The 20,953-nt window shown below is 34.6% G+C and overlaps 1 protein-coding gene across 2 annotated transcripts in view; it reads right to left on the bottom strand.

Annotated features, from left to right (window-relative positions):
* Window positions 1-20,953, bottom strand: part of ANKIB1 (ankyrin repeat and IBR domain containing 1) — a 155,424-nt gene that overhangs the window by 60,707 nt on the left and 73,764 nt on the right. For both annotated transcript variants that reach the window (XM_003809739.5, XM_008962038.5), the window contains exon 5: window positions 13,167-13,284. In XM_003809739.5, the coding sequence (XP_003809787.1) occupies window positions 13,167-13,284 (118 nt within the window). The remainder of the gene's footprint in view (window positions 1-13,166; window positions 13,285-20,953) is intronic.

The following is a 20,953-nucleotide window of genomic DNA, read 5'->3' as shown; positions in this document are numbered from 1 at the left end:
ATCTGCCCACCTCGGCCTCACAAAGTGCTGGGATTACAGGCATGAGCCACCAAGCCTGGCAGGTTATAACAGTTTTTACTTCTGTCAGCAATGAGGAACCTTACCAGTTTCTTCTACAGCAATGGGTGTTACAGTTCTTTTAAACATTTATAAACTTATAGTTCAGTGTTATTTTAATTTGCATTTTCTTCACAATGGATGTATTCAAACATTTTTTGATGTGTTTGTTGGCCATTTGGACGTGCTCTTCTATGAATTACCTATCCATATCTTTTCACCATTTTGGCACTGGGGTATTTACCAATTTCTTGTCAATTTAAAGAAGGCTTTTGTATACAATAAACATTAGCTAATATTGTTTCCAAATCAAAATTATGTTTCCTGACTTTGTTTATGGTATACTTACAACAAACATTTAAAAATCCAGTATACTTTAATATGTCTATCTCTTCTTTAGCTTTCTTGTCTTAGAAACTCAGAGGTTTTTCTCTGTCCTTAGATTTACATGTAAGTCTCCTAGACAAATTGATGAATTGACTTTATATCCCTCATCCTTTTTTTTTCTTGGTATTCCAATGGCCAGTCATATTAGGGCCATTTAATGAATTATATATCCCTTCCCCACTGATCTATAATGTCATCTTTACATAAATTATATTCCCAAATACTGTAAATTGGATTTATTATTCTGTTTCAATGGTCTATTTGTCTAGATTTGAACAAGTGCCATGCTGACTGAATTACAGTGGCTTACAGCGTGTTCTCTTTTCTGGTAAGGCTAATTCCTTTCACTGGAACTGAATGAGCACACCTGATCTCTGTGACCCTCAGGAAACTGAGGAAGAGCTGAACAGGTAGTCTTACTTAGACCCAAGGTTGGGCTCAGAGTTCAGAGAAACAGCTGCAGAAAGACAGCTGGATTACAGAGAATCAGGATTAGCACAAAAGATTTCTTGGGACAAACAAAGCCATCATTTAAAAAAAAATTCAGTGGCCAAATAAAGAGAATGGTCCCATTTGAGACACAAATTAATGTTCTTTAAGGCCAAGGGAGAAAAAACACTTCAAAGGAAAAGTAAAGAAAACACTTACCAAAAAAACTAGAATTTTCTGATTAAGATAATACATGTAATTGAGCCATCATTAAAAAAAAAACCCTACAACCAACCAAACTCAAGAAAAGGAAGAAGGTGATAAAGGCAAAGTAGAAATTAAATGTTAGAAACTATTGATAGAAAAAATGATAGACAATCTATAAACTGCAGGAAAAAAAGACAAAAATCTAAGAACTAAAAATAAAAACCAAGGCAATCGGGAAAACTCAGCGTATACACACTGAAATTGAAAATAAGATACAGCTATATGTAGAGAGAAAATTAAAAGAACTGTGACAAGATGCAATGTCTTTCAAACTGTAAACTTATTTAAGGGCAGAGCTTGTACCTATATTGCAATCGATTTTATCTCCATTACTCAGCCTAGTGCCTAGTTCAAAGTGTATATTCAATAGAAATCTGTTGAACGAACAAATGAATATAAAACCACATGCTCGTATTATTTAAATCTAACTGAAGTAGATAATATTCCAGGAAATTGTAAATGATTACAGCTGAAGAACTCATGAAAAGGTAGTAATTCTAAGCAGACTAATAACATTGGGAGAAACTGAAGAATACAGTAATTATTTATTTAAAAAGTATAGGGTTCACATGGTTTCATAAGCAAACTTTGAAAAATTTTTGGCCAGGTGCGGTGGCTCACGCCTGTAATCCCAGCACTTTGGGAGGCCAAGGTGGGCGGATCACCAGGTCAGGAGATCAAGACCGTCCTGGCTAACACAGTGAAACCCCATCGCTACTAAAAATACAAAAAAATTAGCCAGGCGTGGTGGCAGGTGCCTGTTGTCCCAGTTACTCGGGAGGCTGAGGCAGGAGAATGGCATGAACCCAGGAGATGGAGCTTGCAGTGAGCAGAGATAGTGCCACTACACTCTAGCCTAGGTGACAGAGCAAGACTCAGTCTCAAAAAAAAAAAAAAGAAAATTCAAGTAGAAATTAATTCTTGTGTCCTTGCATAAGCATAAAGAAAAAAGGAAGATTCATATATATATATATATATATATATATATTTTTTTTTTTTTTTTTTTTTTTTTTTTTTGAGATGGAGTCTCACTCTGTCGCCCAGGCTGGAGTGCAGTGGTGCGATCTCAGCTCACTGCAACCTCTGCCTCCCAGGTTCAAGCAATTCTCCTGCCTCAGCCTCCCAAGTAGCTGGGATTACAGGCACCCACCACCACGCCCAGCTAATTTTTGTATTTTTAGTAGAGATGGGGTTTCACCATGTTGGCCAGGCTGGTCTTGAACTCCTGACCTCAGGTCATCTGCCCGCCTTGGCCTCCCAAAGTGCTGGGATTACAGGCGTGAGCCACCACACCCGGCCAAGTCACATAGATATTTTTAAAAAGCTATTATAAAAACCTGAAATGCCAAAACCTAACCTTATTTATAAAGCAAATCTTGACATTATCAGCACAAATAACTGGACATGTAAAATGCAGAATATATAAAATGCAGAATTATTAAAAACAATTATATACACATAACTCAAACATTTAATAAAACATATATATTAATTTCCTAATTTTTTTTAATTTTTATTTTTTTTGAGGCAAAGTCTAGCTCTGTCACCCAGCCTAGAGTGCAGTGGGGTGATCAATGGCTCACTGCAGCCTTGGCTTCCTGGGTTCAAGTGATCCTCCTACCTCAGCCTCCTGAGTTGCTGGGACTTACAGGCATATGCCCCCATGCCCAGATTTTTTTTTTTTTTTAATTTTTTTGTAGAGACAAGGTCTCACTATGTTGCCCAAGTATGTCTGGAACTCCTGAGCTCAGGTGATCTTCCCGCCTTGGCTCCCCAAGTGCTAAAATTACAGACCTGAGCCACTACACCTAGCCTTAATAATCTTTTTTATGTAGGGCCAAGCCCTTTTCTTTGACTTACTGTTCTCCTTCTATTTCCTATTTCTTGCCTAAACTACACCCACAAAACATTATCCATTTCTCATTGTTATTTTCTTAGATTAAGATTTAAAACACATTCAGATAGCAATATGAATGTAAAGGCCTAGATTTTTATGATCTCCTCCCTTTTTTTCAGTTATTTCACTCACGCATAATTTAGTCAGAAAAATTTTAAAATGAACTTGCCTTTATCAAGGCTTTCCAAAGCCTCCAACTAAGATTTCAATAAATAACTATTTACTCATATTTTATCAGTACCATTCCATTATATTATGTAATTACAACAAGGTGTACAACTGAGATAATCAGGTTTGTTAATTGGCATGCAATTCAAGCCAGGTGCATGGCAATTCTGAAAAGGAGCCCCCTAGACAGAAGCATTCAGTCTGTTTGACAAAGAGAATCCTGAAAGTTAAGTTGATGTGGGTTAAGACAGTATTTACTGTATTATAATGTCAAAATATACATAAAATGTCATTAATAGGAAATGAAATATGCATAACATATACCCCAAGCCCAAGTATGCCTTATTCCTGGAATATAAGAACAGTTGAACATTAGGAAAGAAATTTATAATACCAATGTATCAAAGAAGAAAATCAGTATTATCATTTTTAAAAAAGATCTGGAAAAAGTAAGACAATCTAAAAAATTACTCCTGAATTTTTAAAAAGAGAGCTCTTAAATAGTAAGAAAAAGATACTGTTTTAACACGATAAACAGAATCTCTTTCAAACCAATAGCCTAATTCTTAATTTAAAACACAAAAGCCATTCTCAGAATTTCAATTATCTATTCACTGATGCATCGCAACAATCTATTTCCTGCTTAAATGATTCTGAGCTCTAGACAACTTCTCCATTTGGAATTCTCAAAGTTTACTGCTTAGTACACAGTAAAGGACGAATTGGTGACTGAATGAATTTCCACTTAAGCCAAGAAAATAATAAGCATCACTTATAATGTTACATAGGAGTGCTAGCCAATGTAATTAAACCAGATAAAAGATATGGGAAAGCTGCAGGAACAATTATCATTATTTACAAATGATAGGATAGCCCTCCTGGTAATCTTAAGAAAACCATAAGGGAAACTGAATATAACAGAGTTCTACTTCTGATAAAGGTAAAGTAGCTACTATCAGACCAACTCTCCTACAGATAACAGCTACAAATATTGGACAAAATATAAACCACAACTATCTGAGGACACTAGAGAGCAACCAAAAGCAGGCAGAAATTGGAGGGGAGTTAATGTCTGACAAAATGAAAAAGCACTGTTTGAGTTTCTATTTGTACAAGTTTTTCTCTGTGGGCAGACAACATTTGGCACAACGACAGAAACTTGAAATTTTACTAGCTTAAGAACCTGAGATTAGATTCAGGGTGACCAGAGCACTTTGGACATGAGGGAGGATATCCTAGAAAGGAGAGAGCCACAGGAAGCACAGATTCTGGATGTAGACTCTCCAAATCTCAAACTGAAGCCTACATATAATGCCTACAGCAATATACTCTAATTGTCTAAGATCCAATTCCAAATTACTAGACATGTGGAAAAACTGGAAAATGTCAGAAAATGCAACAGTGGACACCAACCTTGAGGTAATCCATATATTGGAATTAGTAATCACCATGGATTTAAATAACTTTATGATCAAGAACATAAAGAAAATAGTTTGTAAAGTACAAAAGGCCAGGAAAACTAAGTAAATAAATGAAAGCCATAAAAAAGAACCGAGTGTAAATTCTAGAACTGAAAAACAATTCTAAAAAAAATTTTTACTGTGTTGGCTTAACAGCAGTTTAGAGGAGATAAAAAAGAGATCAGAGGGAAAATTTGGTGAACTTGGAGACAGAAATGATCCAATCTGAAGAACAGAGAAAAAAGCTAGTTTATTTGAAATACATATGGCTGTTTAAAGCAAAAATTATGACACTGCATTGTGATATTTATGATTATGTACTATAATAATGATAGCATAAGGGATGGGGCAATGTACATACATAGTTGCAAGATTCTTACATTTTATGGGAAGTGCTACTACACTAACGCTAAATAGACTATAAAATGATAAGAACATATACAACAGCCCAGAAAGCAGCATGTTAAAGAATAAAATGCAAAGAAGAATTAGCTAAAAACCCAACAGATAATTAAAATCAAATGCCAAGATTATTCAACTAATTCAAAATACAGCAGAGAAGGAGGAACAGAGAACAAAAAATAAAGAGACAAACAGAAAACAAACAAACAGTGAAATGGAAGACCTAAATCCAACCACAACAATATTACATTAAATGTAAATGGACTAAACAGTCCATCAGAATGGATAAAGAACTGAACCAAATGCTATTTACAAGATATTCAAATAGCATAAAAAAGCCAAAGTGCTATATTAGTATCAGATAAAGAAAAAATAGTAAAAAAAGATAAGGGACATTTCATGGTGAGAAAAGAGTCAGAAAGACATAATTATAAATGTATATGAGCCTAATATGAGAGTTTCAAAATAGATTAAGCAAATTGACACCATTAAGGAGGAGCTATATACAAATCCACATTCATAAATAGAAATTTTAACATCCCTCTCTCATCAACTGATGGAACTAGTCTTTAATTTTTATTAGTAAAAACAAGGACAATTTAAAGAACACTACTGACCTTAATTAACATTTATAGAACACTATGATGAACAACTTCACAATTACATCCTTGTCAAATGCACATGATATAGAGTCATCAAGACAGACTACATGCTTAAACAAGCCTCAACAAATTTCAAAAGACTGAAATCTTAACCAGTAAAACTGAAGTGAAAACAATAAAACATCCAGAAAAATCTCAAATATTTGAAAATTAGACTATATTATTCTAAATAACAGATAAGGCAATGGAGAAAGAGAAATTTTAAAATATTTTAAAATGAATGATAAAGAAAATACAACATACAAACTTTTGGCCTCAATAGAAAAAAAAGTAAAAAAGATATGAATGACAAATCACAAAAAGAAATACAAATGTCCAGGAAACATGAAAATACATTGGATTTTACTTTAAATAAGAAATGTACAGTTTTAATTAAGAGCATATTGTTTGAACTTGTAATTTTACTGCTAAAAATTCACCCTAAGTAAATTAATGGATAGGCACACAAGGGCATATTTGAAGGATGCTAATCACAGCACTGTTTACAACAGCAAAAAGAAAAAAATGGTGCAAACAGCAACAGAGTATGGTATGTTTATATAATGAGATTATGTAGTCATATAGCTATTGATATGAAAAGCTTTATATCATGCATTAATTTTTAAAAGTATATTATAAAATATCATATGTAGATTAAGCATACTATTGTTATAAACGTTTTCTCTGTGCCCTATTGGATTTTCATTCACATAGATATTTATTACTTTTAGAGTCATATAAAAATCATGAGAGCCATTTTTAGTTTGAAAATGACAACTACAGAAAAGTTCATTTTTATTTATTTTACTTTGTTCTTCTCTTAATTTATTTTACTATTTGAAAATTATTTTCAAAAATATTTCTTCATACCTAAATCAGGAAACAATTCTTTGTAAGATAATTTTCTAGAATCTGTCTGATAGTATACTACATCTGGAATGCATGTCCCATATGGTTCCTCAAATTTTCTCATTGCTGCCATTCAAAATGTTAGCAATGGGACATAGTACAAAGATTATCCCTTGGAATCAGGAAGTCTTGAATTCAAATTCCAGATGTTACTTAACTGAGCAAAGTACAGGATAATTATATGTTACTTATTTAACTGAGCAAAATACAGGATAATTATACCCATTTTGATTCTAACTGTTTTAAGTCTCTGTAATGCATTACAACACATAAGGAATTCAATAATAACAGCATTAAGTACTATTACCTCTTAAAAATTTATCCTTGGAATAAAGTAATCACAAATGAATGCAAGAATGAGTGCCATCTCCCAGATTTGCTTTAGCTTAGCACATCCAAACAATTTTCTTACATATAGTCATTAAAAGTGGTCATTATAATAACTGTTGAAAAATGTTTAGCATGTTATGTGAAGACCTTTAATAAGAATAAATTGGTTACTGTGTTAAAATGTGTCACATATAAAAAATGTGAGGCATACAAAGTAAAAACAACTTTCTTAGGATAGTATTATTTTTCAAAAATTTCCATTATGCTACTTTTTAATAAAAGTAAAAACAACTAATATAACTAAGACAGATAGACATTAAATATGCTACATTTTAGTCTTTTCTACCACATTTTTCAGCAAAATTTGTTTGATTCTATCACATCTGACTCCTTAGCAAATATTTATTGAATACCTTTTATGTCCCATCCACTATGTCAGGTAGCGGGGATACAATGATAGGAAAAACCAGACATAATTCCTTTCCTGTCTCCATGGAACTTACAGTCTAGTAAGGAGAAAGACATGAGTAAAATAAACACATAAACACCACCAAAAAATCACCACTGTCAGAAACACCATAAAGAGAGGTAGAAAACCAGAGTCAGGGAGGTCAGAGAGGGCATCCCTAGGGAAATGGCATGGAGTGGACATCTAAAGATGAGTGGGAGTTAACCAGATAAAAGGGGAAGGGAAAGACATTCTAGAAAGATAGAATACAGCATGTTCAAAGGCCTGTGGCAGGAGGGAGGGTAACACCCTTGTGAAATTAAAAAGGTCAGTGTAGCTATAGCATGGGACTAGAGGGGAAGCACTGTATGAGATAAGGCTAGAGAAACAGGCAGGGGCTCAGTCATGCAGGATTTTAAAAAAATAAACACTTCCATTTTCAGTTTAGGAGTGATAGGCAGTCAATGAAAAATCGGGACTAGAGATAGGAAGAATAGGTTGTCATGATTAGATTTGTTAAGATTATTCTGACTTTCTTCTGTAGTGTAGTTGAGAGATGATAGCAGCTAGTGGAAATGAAGAAAAAGGGAGAAGTTTAAGATTGGGGAGGTGAAACTGACAATTAAGTGATGACAGGATGGGAGAGGAAATGTCGAAGTTGGTGTTCCAGGTTTCTGCCTCGAATACCCAGTTGGTTGGCTGGTGCTGCCATCTATGGAGTTAGGGAACACCAGAGAACCAGGTTCAGTTCCAAGAACATGATCTTAGTTTTAAACACGATGAGTTTAAGGTAGCTTTGAGATAGACTGGAAGGATTTTCACATAGGCAATTACATACAGTATGAAATATGGAGCTCAGAAGAGAGGTCTAGTCAAGGGGGGAGAAATGTATTATTTCCAAAAGTCTTGGGAGAAGGTAACATTTCCCAGGAAGAGAACAGAATGAGAAGAGAAGATGTGGGAACAGGAATGTTTAATTGCTTGGAAGATGATGAACCTCCAAAGGAGTTAAAAATAATGCTTCAATATAATTTTATTCTAAGCACAAGCAAATTAGCCTCAGTCACATATTTTGTAAATTATATTCATTTTTTCATTAGGTAATATTCAATTACATAAGTTACTTTTATTACTGGGGAAATACTCAGAGAATGACCTTTGTATTCCTAACATAGTCCTTCTTAAAATTCAACTCCACTTAATAAATACTGCTAAATATTTATGCCGTCTGCTTAATCTACATCAACTTCATTACCTTGGGATTATATTTGATAACACAGTATAATACTCAAAACTATTTTCCTGTATAAAAATGAATGAATGTTATCAAGGATACAATCTATAAATCTTCCTAATGGTTCAGTTTAATAGCTCTAAAACACAGCCTGTCCTGGCTTTAAGAGCAATTACAGTAAACTGTAGTTACGTGCACTAACTCACAAGCATCACTTATCTCTGTAAATCTTATTTGCTTATCAAATGTCATTGATACTACCTAAACAACAGAGAAGAGATGCTCACTTAAAAACCTGAATTAGCCTCTATTTTATGCCCTAATAGGGGAATGAAATACAGAACAATGCTTTTAGTAAGTTATCAATGCCAAGCATGAAAATTCAGTTGGGTTTCATCTTATTATAAAACAAGTAATTCAGGGAAATATCAATGGAGTAAAAACAGAGTTGATCATTTAATAATATTTAACGATACGATGTGTAAAAAATAGGGATAAAAATGTTTCTTTTAATTATGGTGAAATTACAGGTTAAGTTAGATTCTATATGATACTATAGCTTAAGAGTTATGAACACTATATGATTTGGCTGAATGTAGAGACTTTTGGCAAAGATGGCTATCTGTACACAAAAATGCTATAGTGTAGACACATTTTTTTTGTTTGCAGTTAGGTATGGCCACGTGACAGTGAGGTGTGGCCATGTGACTGAATTCTGGTCAATGAATGAAATACGTACAGGAGTGACATATGCCACTTCCAGGAGTGGCTCATAAAACTTTCCACAATTGTTCCTTCAGGCTCTTTTCTCTTTCTGACTAGCTGGCTACTGTAACTAGTAGGCCTAGATAATCCCCAGGACAACCTCAGAAGTGATGTTGTTGGCCAGGCACGGTGGCTCATGCCTGTAATCCCAACACTCTGGGAGGCCGAGGCAGGCGGATCACTTGAGGTCAGGAGTTCCAGACCAGCCTGGCCAAACCCCATCTGGTGAAACCCCATCTCTACTAAAAATACAAAAATTAGCCAGGCATGGTGGTGTGCACCTGTAATCCCAGCTACTCGGGAGGCTGAGGCAAGAGAATCGCTTGAACCCAGGAGGCAGAGGTTGCAGTAAGCCAAGATCATGCCACTGCACTCCAGCCTGGGTTGACAGAGTTAGACTGTCTCAAAAAAAAAAAAAAAAAAAAAGTGATGTTGTTTAAGATGGCAATGTTCCAGTTCCAGTCAGTCACAGTCCCTGACCAGAGTCCACATCCTACCTAATCTAAATGGAAATGCTTTGGACTATTACATGATTAAGAAACGTTTACTGTATTTAATCCTACATTTTTGTTCAGCAGCAGCCTACCCTAACCAGTACAACTATGACGCAGTGGCTCCCCACTGACGAACAGCTTCTACTTTTCTGCCAGCTCTACATTATATTTAAATGCAGACCTTGCATTTTAAAAATCTCAAGCAATGGACAGAGTATACCTTCTGGTGCTATGAACCCTAACATAATGAAACACAATTTAAAGTATTTTGTGTTTCTGTACAAGTTTTTTACATTATGACTATTAAGCATTATTATGGGCTAAAAAGAAAATATTTTGTTTTTTGTTTTTGTTTTTGTTTTGAGACAGAGTCTCGCTCTGTCGCCCAGGCTGGAGTGCAGTAGCACAATCTCCACTCACTGCAAGCTCCACCTCCCGGGTTCATGCCATTCTCCTGCCTCAGCCTCCTAAGTAGCTGGGACTACAGGCGCCCACCACCACGCCCTGCTAATTTTTTGTATTTTTAGTAGAGACGGGGTTTCAGCATGTTAGCCAGGATAGTCTCGATCTCCTGACCTCATGATCCGCCCGCCTCGGCCTCCCAAAGTGCTGTGATTACAGGCATGAGCCACTGCGCCCGGCCAAAAATATTTTGTTTTCAAAAACTATTCAGAATTTCTAAATTTAATTTTTTTACTCAGGTCTAAATTTTTTTCTATAGAATTTACTTTGAAGTTTATAAACATGGCAATAAAAAATGTAATTTTACAACAAAAACACTGATTTTCAAAAAATATAAAAAAACATTTTTGGCATATTATCTATTCATTACAAAACTGTTTTCTGAGTGATTAATATATATTAGGTATTACGGAAACAATAAAAATTAAAAGCTGCCATTTCAAGGAGCTTCAAGGTTAATATAAAAGAAAAGAAGCAAATAAAGAGATTACAATATTCCATTCTAAGTGTATGACACATATATGCATGGAATAAAATAGGAATAGACCCATTATATGGGTCCCAACTGAGACTTCGGAAGACACACTCAGGAAAGGTTTCCTAGAAGAAATGATGTCTAAGGACAATTTGGAGTGGTAAAGGGAAAGAAATGGGAAGACTGACAGTCCAGGTAAAGATTATGTCATAAAGTCTACCAAAAATTTTGGATGATTTTAAGTCTGTAGCAAGCCAGTGAAGGGTTTTCAGCAGGGGAATGACATGCTCAGGTTTCCATTTTAAAAGAACACAATAGTGGCAGTATGAGAAATTAGTTGGGTAGAAGAAGAATGGTAAAACTGGAGACTAGGACTCTGGGTACTTCAATTTAGATGAAAAGTAATGACAGCCTTAAGTCAGTGGCAGTGGAATTGAAAGAGCTAGGGAGAGTGAAGGGAGGCTGAAAGATAATTAGAAAGAGAAATAATGGGACTGTGGTCAAATATAAGAGAGACAGAGGACTAAAATATGACTTTCAAGTTTCTGGCTAGGAAAATTAGGTGAATATTGCTGCCCACTAATCAATACAATGGGAGAAATGATGAGTCCAGCTGTGATCATCCATAGATTGTGAGAAATAATAGGCTTTTAGAAATACAGTAGAATACTTGATTAAAGTCAGAATGTAGACATAATCTTTATTGTTTAGGTGGTTTTTGAAGCTACTGATTTTATGAGATAAATATGCACAGCAATGTTTCTCAGAGAATGGTCCACTTGGTAGACTTGTTCACAACACATATTTTTGGGCCTTACACTAGACCTAATGACTTAGATTCTCTGGGGTTATTCCTAGGAATCTCCATTTAGTTTCCCAGGCAATTCTTATTTACATTAAAATTTAAGAGCTACAGGTATATAAGGTGGGAAAAGAATGGCAATTGTAGAACTGTCAGAAACATCGATATTGAAGGTAGGCTGGGTGCGGTGACTCACGCCTGTAATCCCAGCACTCTGGGAGGGCGAGGGGGTGGATCACCTAGATTGGGAGTTAGAGACCAGCCTGGCCAACATGATGGAACCTTGTCTCTACTAAAAATACAAAAATTAGCCGGGTGTGGTGGTGTGCACCTGTAATCCCAGCTACTCAGGAGGCTGAGGCATGAGAATTGCTTGAACCTGGAAGGCAGAGGTTGTAGTGAGCCAAGATCACACCACTGCACTCCAGCCTGGGCAACAGAGCAAGACTCTGTCTCAAAAAAAAAAAAAAAGTGTGTTTGTGTGTGTGTATATATACATTATATGTTTTATATATAATATATATATTCCATATATATGTTTTTTTGGTAGTGATTCTGGAGAGTTGTATACCACATTATTAACAGTGGTGATCAATGAATGATAAAATAGGGAGTTTTACATTTTCTTCTGATCAAAAGATTATATAAAAATTTTGGAAGGTGGCATTCTATTTTAGTATAGATCATAAAGATTTATAGTTAAAATAGCCAGCTAGGGCCTCAAAATGACTGGAATAGAATAGCCATTTACTTTTCTTTCTAAATGTATTTTTAGTTTTTATTTTTTAAATCCTGCATTTACCTTTATCTTTTTAAGAATATTTTTAAACCAGAAAATACTTTTCTATGAAACCAGCCAAAATGTCATATATCATGTGGGCAATGAGAAGATCCAATCCAGCATGTGAGAGCTCCCAGAATGCCTGTCATAAGGATTATAGAGAACTTAAACTGAGCACTTAGGAAAATTTTCTTATATAAAGTTAGTTATGTCTAAAAAACAAAACAAAACAAAAAAACAAGAAAACCACCCTTAAAAGGGACAATATATTTCCAAGGTGACCCTTTAACTTCACTTTGTGCACTTCATGGGGAGAAATAGCTACTATATAAAATAAATACAACTGACAATACTAATAGCACAATTCTTAGGTATTTAATTGAACTACCATAATTTTATACTTGAATGACTTCAGCAAAAATTAATGTCAAAACCAGGGCTAGGACTATGGATTTCAATGCTCAATCTCACTCAAATTAGACATATTTCTAAAATTAGACATTCTATAATTTGCTTTAGTAGCTCAATTTCTAAAAAGAATTTTCCAGTGTCTCCTCTTAGATATATGCCAATTTATACTTCAAAATACAAGATGTTATGAGGAACTGAGTATAGAAGTAACAACTGCAAAACACAACTTAGGCTTTTTTAACAAACCATTTTGTTCTGTATTCAAATACAAAAATAGCCCTTTTAAAAACTCAGAAGTTTCAAAAGTTACTCATGTTCTTAGAAGCATAAGACATTTCTTTCATTACCATGAGCTCGAAGTAAAGCTTCAGCAGTAAAGAGAGGAGCCTGAAGCATGTCTGCAGTTTCCACAATAAGCATATCTTTTAGTCTACGAAGATCCTGAGGCCTTAATCCTTCATATGGCTTTGAAAAGAAAAAAAATAAAGTTAAATGGGCATTATACTCATAGGAAGTTATCAAAATGCCTATAAACAATATATAGTCAGTCCAATGTATCCACGGTTCCACATTCCACGGATTGGATCAACTGTGGATTGAAAACATTTGGGAAAAAAAAAAAAAAGGTTGTGTCTATACTAAACATGCACAGACTTTTCTTCTTGTCATTATTCCTTAAATAACACAGTATAACAACTAATTACATATTATTTGCATTGTACTAGTTAATAACTAACCTAGAGATGATTTAAAGTATATGGGAGGATGTGCATACGTTATATGCAAATACTACCCCATTTTACATAAGGGACTTGAGTATCTGTGGGTTTTGGTATCCACGAGGGTCCTGAAACCAATCCCCAAGGATACTGAGGGATGACTGTACATGATTATCATTTAAAATCTTCCTATTTAAATTTGGTTATTAAAGTTCAAAAGGCTTTTTTAATGCTCCACTATCATGGACTTCAAACTGCCTTTTCACAAGTCTCTTTCATGCTGTAAAGCAGATACTGGGACTCATGTACCTTATCATTCTAAAAATAAAATATCATAGTATAATGGCAAGACCATCTTATCTTACAGTTTTAAAATTTTGGATTATACAAAAAGTATTAGAAATAAAAACCTATAATTCCACCATTAAGCAATAATCATTATTCAAGTTCTTGGGTATTATTGTCCAGTCTGTTCTTTCTGCAAATCAACTGGGTATGAATATGTATGTTCATTTAGGCACAATTTTGGGTATTCTATCAATGTAAAAGAAATGGAGCAGAACTTGGTGAATGCCCATAGTCTCAGCTACCAGGGAGGCTGAGAAGTAGGAGGATCACTTGAGCCCAGGAGTTTGATGCTGTAGTGTGCTATAAACATGCCGGTGAATAGCCACTGCAGTGTAGCCTGGGCAACATAGTAAGATCTCATTTTTTTTTTTTTAAAGGAAAGTTAACCAAAACTTTTCTATACAGGAATACTATTAAATAAGAGAGAAAGAGGCACTGCAATTTAATCCAAATTATCTTTAGAAAAGCCCCAAACTATCACATACAATTTTCTTTTAAGCTAATTTATGAAACATGAGTTCTCCTACAAAAACCTAATAAACTCTTTAATGGTTAAATTAGTACTACTCATTCCAGTACAGAAGTCATACATTGCTTCTAGAAAATGTATTCCAAATCCAGACTTGGGATTCTGAGTACCTCTCCTTGCCTCAGAAATGACAGTGAATATTTCTTGATATTTCTAATGGTGGCAACTGTGTATTTCCTGGTCTTATATCCTAAATGTTCTTTTTCAGGTTAGCCATCATTCGACTTCATTTACGTTGAACCAAATAGGGAGAGAGAAAATGGTGAATTTAATCATGATTCTCCAGATTAGTGTTATCTACAGAATGACAGTGCAAGTAACTTATAGGGGAAAATTAGCTTTGCTTGCAGTTCTGACATGATATATGTGAAGATTTAATTTTAGGTAAATTAAGAAAGAAGGGATAATATGAAACAATCTGCATAGATCCAGTTTTTTAAAATGCACGCAGTTTTAAACTTCAATAGGTAACAGTGGAAGAAAAATAATTCTTAAAGGACAAAGACATACTGCCTTCATGAACATATATCCACTCTGAATCTTCACAACAGAACTGTAATTAGGTCATGTGAAGCATTTCGACACATTGCTCAGTCCCAAGTGGGCACTACTTTTCTTCTGCAAGACAGATTAAAATGAAAGTACCTTTCTCTTTCCTGTTGCAAAGATAAACTGCTTCCATTTTCAGACTAAACAAACCAGCAATAACCTTCAAAGCAGTCAGTACTGACATAAAGAAAGAAAAAGAAAACTAAATTAAAAAGAAACGTGAATAAAATTACCTCTTTTGCATTAGTGCATACTACTGCTACCAAAAGACCATTGAAAAATTGTGAAACAGCCTATTATACAAACTGCACTACCTTGATATTATCATAAAATAGTTCTCTTCAAAAATTATTTCAGAAAGGCTGTCACATAAAGAAGTTATGAAAGTATTTGTTTTTATTTTTTTCACAAGGAAAACAGCCTCCCCTCCCTATTGGTAAAACATGTTTATTGTTAAAAGAAAAAAAAAAGAATAGGCACTTATTTACCCAAAAGTAACTGTAACTGTTAAAAGTTTAAAAGATGTTTAGATGCTCAGGGAGAAAGGATATTTCTAATTCCCTTTAACAGCAATCTCTCATTAGCTGATCCATGAGCTTAGCTTGGGAGGGAGGGTGGAAAAAATAGCCAGGAAAGTTTTTAGGATTCTTTGACCTTTCCCTTCATTTCAGCTTCCTCTCTCCTTATTCAGCAGTTCTTGCCTGGGCATCAAGACCTAGGCTACCCTGAGCTGTACTCTGAAGTAACAGAAACCCAGCAGCTTCTGCAGAGAAGAGCAGGTTAAACCTGCTAACTAATGTAGCCAGCAATGTCCAGCATGAGTTTCTTGCCAGAAAAAGAACGTTGAGCCTTTTTAAGTTATATAGACTAAGAGTGGGGAAGGGAAGGATGATTCTTTAGATGGGCTTTCATAGCAGCATATTGCCCACTTTTCCCTCCATACACTCAGATGTAGTCACACAGTCCTGCTCCTACAGAATCTGACCCCAACCTAGGTCTAATACTCGCTAATTTTTCTGTTCTCCCTTTGGTGTTTAAATAAATTGAACACACTCTTCCTAGCCATCACATAAATACCTCATTTAAGAAATCTCTTTATAGCAGTTCCCACTCTCCAAAATTACATGTTCACTTACTTTTAAACTTATTTGTGTGTTTCTCTCTCCCTGTTGGAACGTAAACACCTAGAGTGTAGTCACTTATCTTTGTTCCTCCAAGCATCTAAAACAGTGTCTAGCAGTCACTCAGTTTTGTTGAATGATGGAAATAAGAAGTGGATTTTACCCATTTATAGTTTAATTATTTGAAGGAAAAGACTAAATTAAGAAGTTATAGAAATATACACTGTCCAGATCATTAACTAAATTAAAACTCAGCTGAAATATACATTTCACCTTCAGAACATAAATTTTTGAAAGTAGCTAAACATATGACTTAATACAATCACACAGCAGGCCATGTAAAATCACCAGCATAGGCAAAATAATCCAGACGTCAACCAGGGTCAAAGTAGAAGGTACAAATATAAGTTTTAAAGAAAGCAGTGATGTTTTTAAAAATTCAAGGGGGCCAGGCATGGTGGCTCACGCCTGTAATCCCAGCACTTTGGGAGGCCGAGGTGGGTGGATCACTTGAGGTCACAAGTTCAAGACCAGCATGGTCAACACGGTGAAACCCTGTCTCTACTAAAAATACAAAAATTAGCCAGGTGTGGCAGTGGGCGCCTGTAATCCCAGCTACTTGGGAGGCTCAGGCAGGAGAATGGCTTGAACCTGGGAGGTGGAGGCTCCAGTGAGCTGAGATCGCACTACTGTGCTACAGCCTGGGCAACACAGTGAGACTCTGTCTCAAAAAATATTTTTAAAAAAATTCAGGTAAAACTCATAACATAAAATTAACCATTTTAAGGTGTACAATTCAGCAGCATCTAGAACATTTTCAGTGTTGTACAATCACCACCTTTATCTAGTTTAAAAACATTTCCATCACTCCAAAAGAAAGTCCTATAAACATTAAGCAGTCACTCCTTATCTTCCCTGCCCCTAGTTCTTGGCATTTTAGTTTTCTCGCTCCTTATTCAGCTGTTCTTGCCTGAGCATCACAGGAAGCCAGCAGCTCCTGCAGAACAGAGTAGGTTAAACCTGCTAACCAGGTAGCCAGCTAAGGCAATGTCCAGCATATGAGTTCTGTTTCTATGGCTTTTATCTGTTTTGGATCTTTCATATAAATGGAATCATTCAAATGTGACCTTTTGTGTCTGGCTTCTCGCACTTAGCATAATGTTTCTGAGGTTGATCCATATTATATATAGCGTGTATTAGTAGTTCATTCCTTTTTATGGCTGAGTAATATTCTATTGTGTGTATCTCTCACATCTTGTTTACCCATTCATTAGTTGATAAATGTTTGAGTTGTTTTCACCTTTTGGCTATTACAAATAGTACTGTTATAAACATCCAGGTAATATAGGTATTTATTTGAGTATGAAAGTATTACTCTTTACATTGTGAAAATAGTAGACAAAACAAATCCAATATGGGTTGAAAAAATCTACAAAACTAGAAAAATACAGGGACATGTGATCATAGTATTAGCAAGTCACAAATTCAGAAGACAAAAAGGAAAAAAAGTTATAACTCTGAATACCATATAAGTAAAAAACTTAGGATATGGAAAAATACACAAAGTTCTCTTAGAAAGCATTAAGAAAACAAACTTCATAGAAAATGCACAACTGAACAGTCAATTTACACGATAATCAGAGAAATAAACAAGGTACCATTTATTTGTCCAAACTGGGTAAATAATAACACTGATAATATTCAATGCTAGCAAGAATGTGGAGAAAAAGATTCTCTAATATACTAATGAAATAAAAGTAAATCAATATAATCTTTCCAAAGGACAGCTTAAGAGCATCTGACAAAGTTTAAAATCTTATGGCCCATCAAATCAATTTCTAAAGACATATAGGAACTATACTTTTAAAATGTGTAAACAACGCAATAATGACGACTACGAAGTAATAATCATGATTATAGCAGCAGACAATTAGCTAATGTTTAAAATGAGCCAGGCACTGGTCAAAGCATATACATATATTAACTCATTAAGGATCACTATAACCTTATGAGGTAGGGACTGTTAACTTCATTTTAAGAAGAGACTGAGGCAGAGAGTTTAAATAATCTGCTCAAGGTCACATAGTAAGTCAGCCATCAGGCAAAGATATGAACTCAGTCTGGCTCTAGAACCTGTATTTTTAACTACAATAATGGCACAATTGGATAAAGACGATATATATCAGACAAATATTCACTGTAGCCTTGTTTTTAAAGGTAAAAATATATAAATTACTTAGAAGTTTAGCAATAGGTAAATGTTTAAAATATGTAGATTGTATGTTCAGACTTAGGAGAGATGTTCATGATATATTGTTAAGTTGAAAAAATATAGAATACAATATATGACATGATCTTACTTTTGCATTAAAAATTCAATATACATATATGTTTGCTTAAGTCTGGTAGTACACTTAAGAAACTGTTACCACTCGGGGATACAGTCAGGATGAAGAAATTATTTTACATTTTTAGCAATAAATACTCATTATAAATGTCAGGAAATGCATGAAAATAGACAAAATAATAATTGTAAAGGAGATTACCTATAATCATAATGATCATTTTGGTATACTTCAATATTCTTCTTGTACATAGTAGTTTTTCCTATAGAATTAGTATCAAACATTTCTGTAACTTTTTTCTTAACATAATATTAGTTATATTAAGTCCTTTTAGATATTAAATCTACTGATAATGCCTACTGTTATTACCTGATTCAATTATAAATTAAAATAAGATGGTATTTTGGGGAAAAAACTAAATGTCTTGCAGTTTAATTACATCAATATTATTTCTGGAATATTACTGCTTAAATGTCTTCTGACTAAATGACTACACTAATTATTACAGTAAAAATTTCTGTTTGACGCAAGATAATGGATTGTCAAAAAGGAGGCAATATGGCAAACGGAAGTTGTTTGGACCTGAAGTCAGAAGAATCAAGTTCAGCTCACTTTGATTCTGGCAACTTATTCAGTTATTTTCTAGTTTACTTCCTCACTAAAAAAAGGTGGGGAGGAGAGCACAACTGTCATTCAAGGTTCCCATGTGGATTAAATAACCGTGTGAAGGGTCAGCAAAACGCTTAGGGCATAGGCCTTCTCTCTTTCTATGTGTACTTAATCTGAATAAGCTTGCCTATAAAATAACCTAACTACAGAAACAAAGATTTTTTAAAAAGTAAATTTTAATCCCAAGAAACTCAGTTCTTTTGGCCATATGGAGAGTATAAAGCTCCGAAATTGTTGGGAATCCATGGGGAAAATAAACAACACGATTGTATGATTATTTTTCTAAACATGTACAAACCAGTAGTTACATAATACCTTTTAGAATCAAGTTAGCACTAAACACTGAGGAATCAGAATCCTTTTGGGAGGAAAAAATTTACTGTGTTATAATTTCTTTAAGAAATATCTATGGATGCCTGTTTTGTGCAAGCAGTGTTTCAAACACTGAAAACAGTCTGCTGAATAGGCAGATATGGCTCTAGCCTTCATGGAATTGACACTCTAATAGGAGAGAAAGGCAATAAACAAGTAAACAAAATACATAAAATAATTATAGCATGTGATAGGTCCTATGAAAAATAAACAGGGGGTATAAAGTTTCAGATAAGACAGGAAGAATAGATTTTGAGATCTATTACACAATGGTGACTTTAGCCAATAATAATGTATTGTATATTTCAAAATAAGAGTACATTTCAAATGTCTCACCTTTAAAAAATGATAGGTGAGTTAGGGATGGATATGTTAATTAGCTTGATTTAATCATTCCACATTGTATATACATATCAAAACACAACACTATACTCCCAAATGTATACAATTATTATTTTTCAATCAAAAATATTAATAAAAAATTTAAAAATTAAAATAAAAAGGGCATACAGTAAAGAATAACGGGAAGAGAGGAGACCTATTTTAGAAAGAACGGCAAAAAATAACTGCGAGATTTCAGACATAGGAAAGAACAATTGCAAATGCCTTGGTGTAGTCTAGGTATTACAATTTGAGCAAAGTGTGCCGGGGAAAAAAGGTCTGAGATAATGCTGGAAAGGTAGGTAGTGGTCAGATCACATAAGGGCTTACAACTGAGCAAACAGTTTGGATTTTATTCTAAGTACAACGAAAAATCATTAAATGATTTAAATGATATGTATAACATTTAAAATGTCATTCTGAATCCTGTGTACAATATGGATTCTAAAGATACAAGAATAGAAGGAAGAAGACCAGTAAGGAAACTATTACAGTAGCTCAGATAAGAAGTGAAGGTGGTGAGGGCCTAGAGAGGTAGGAGTACAGGTTAGGAAGAACAAATGAATTTAGGTTGTATTTTTGGAGGTAAAATTGACAGGATTCCCCAATTGTTTGGATGTGATGATTAAGAAAATGTGAGGAATCAAGAATGCTTCCCCCATTTATGCTTGAGCAACTCAGTGGACAGAGGTAATATTTATTGAGACCGGGAAGACATAAAGGAAAATCAGAAGAGAATGTTGTCCCCAAAGCCAAAAGGAAAGTGTTTCATTAAGAAGGGATTGGTCAATTGCATCAAGTGCCACTGAGGAATTCAAGTAAGATGAGGGCAGAAAAGTACCTACTAAATTTGGCAACATGTCACTCCATGACGGGGGGCAGTTCCATCAGAGTAGAAGGGAAGAAAGTCATACTGCAGTGGGCTAAAGAGTGAATGGAAAGTGAGGAAGTGGTTTTCTCATAAGAAGATGATATGGGGCTACAACTAAAGGGGAAGAGACACAGGGCTAGGGAAGGGTTGAGTCAATGGCTGCTTTTATGTTTTTTGTTTTGTTTTTAAGATGGGATCTACCAAAGCATGTTTGTTGATACGATCAATCC

The sequence above is a fragment of the Pan paniscus genome, chromosome 6 (genome assembly GCF_029289425.2).
Source record: "Pan paniscus chromosome 6, NHGRI_mPanPan1-v2.0_pri, whole genome shotgun sequence".
NCBI lineage: Eukaryota > Metazoa > Chordata > Mammalia > Primates > Hominidae > Pan > Pan paniscus.
This window is presented reverse-complemented; position numbering and strand designations above follow the sequence as displayed.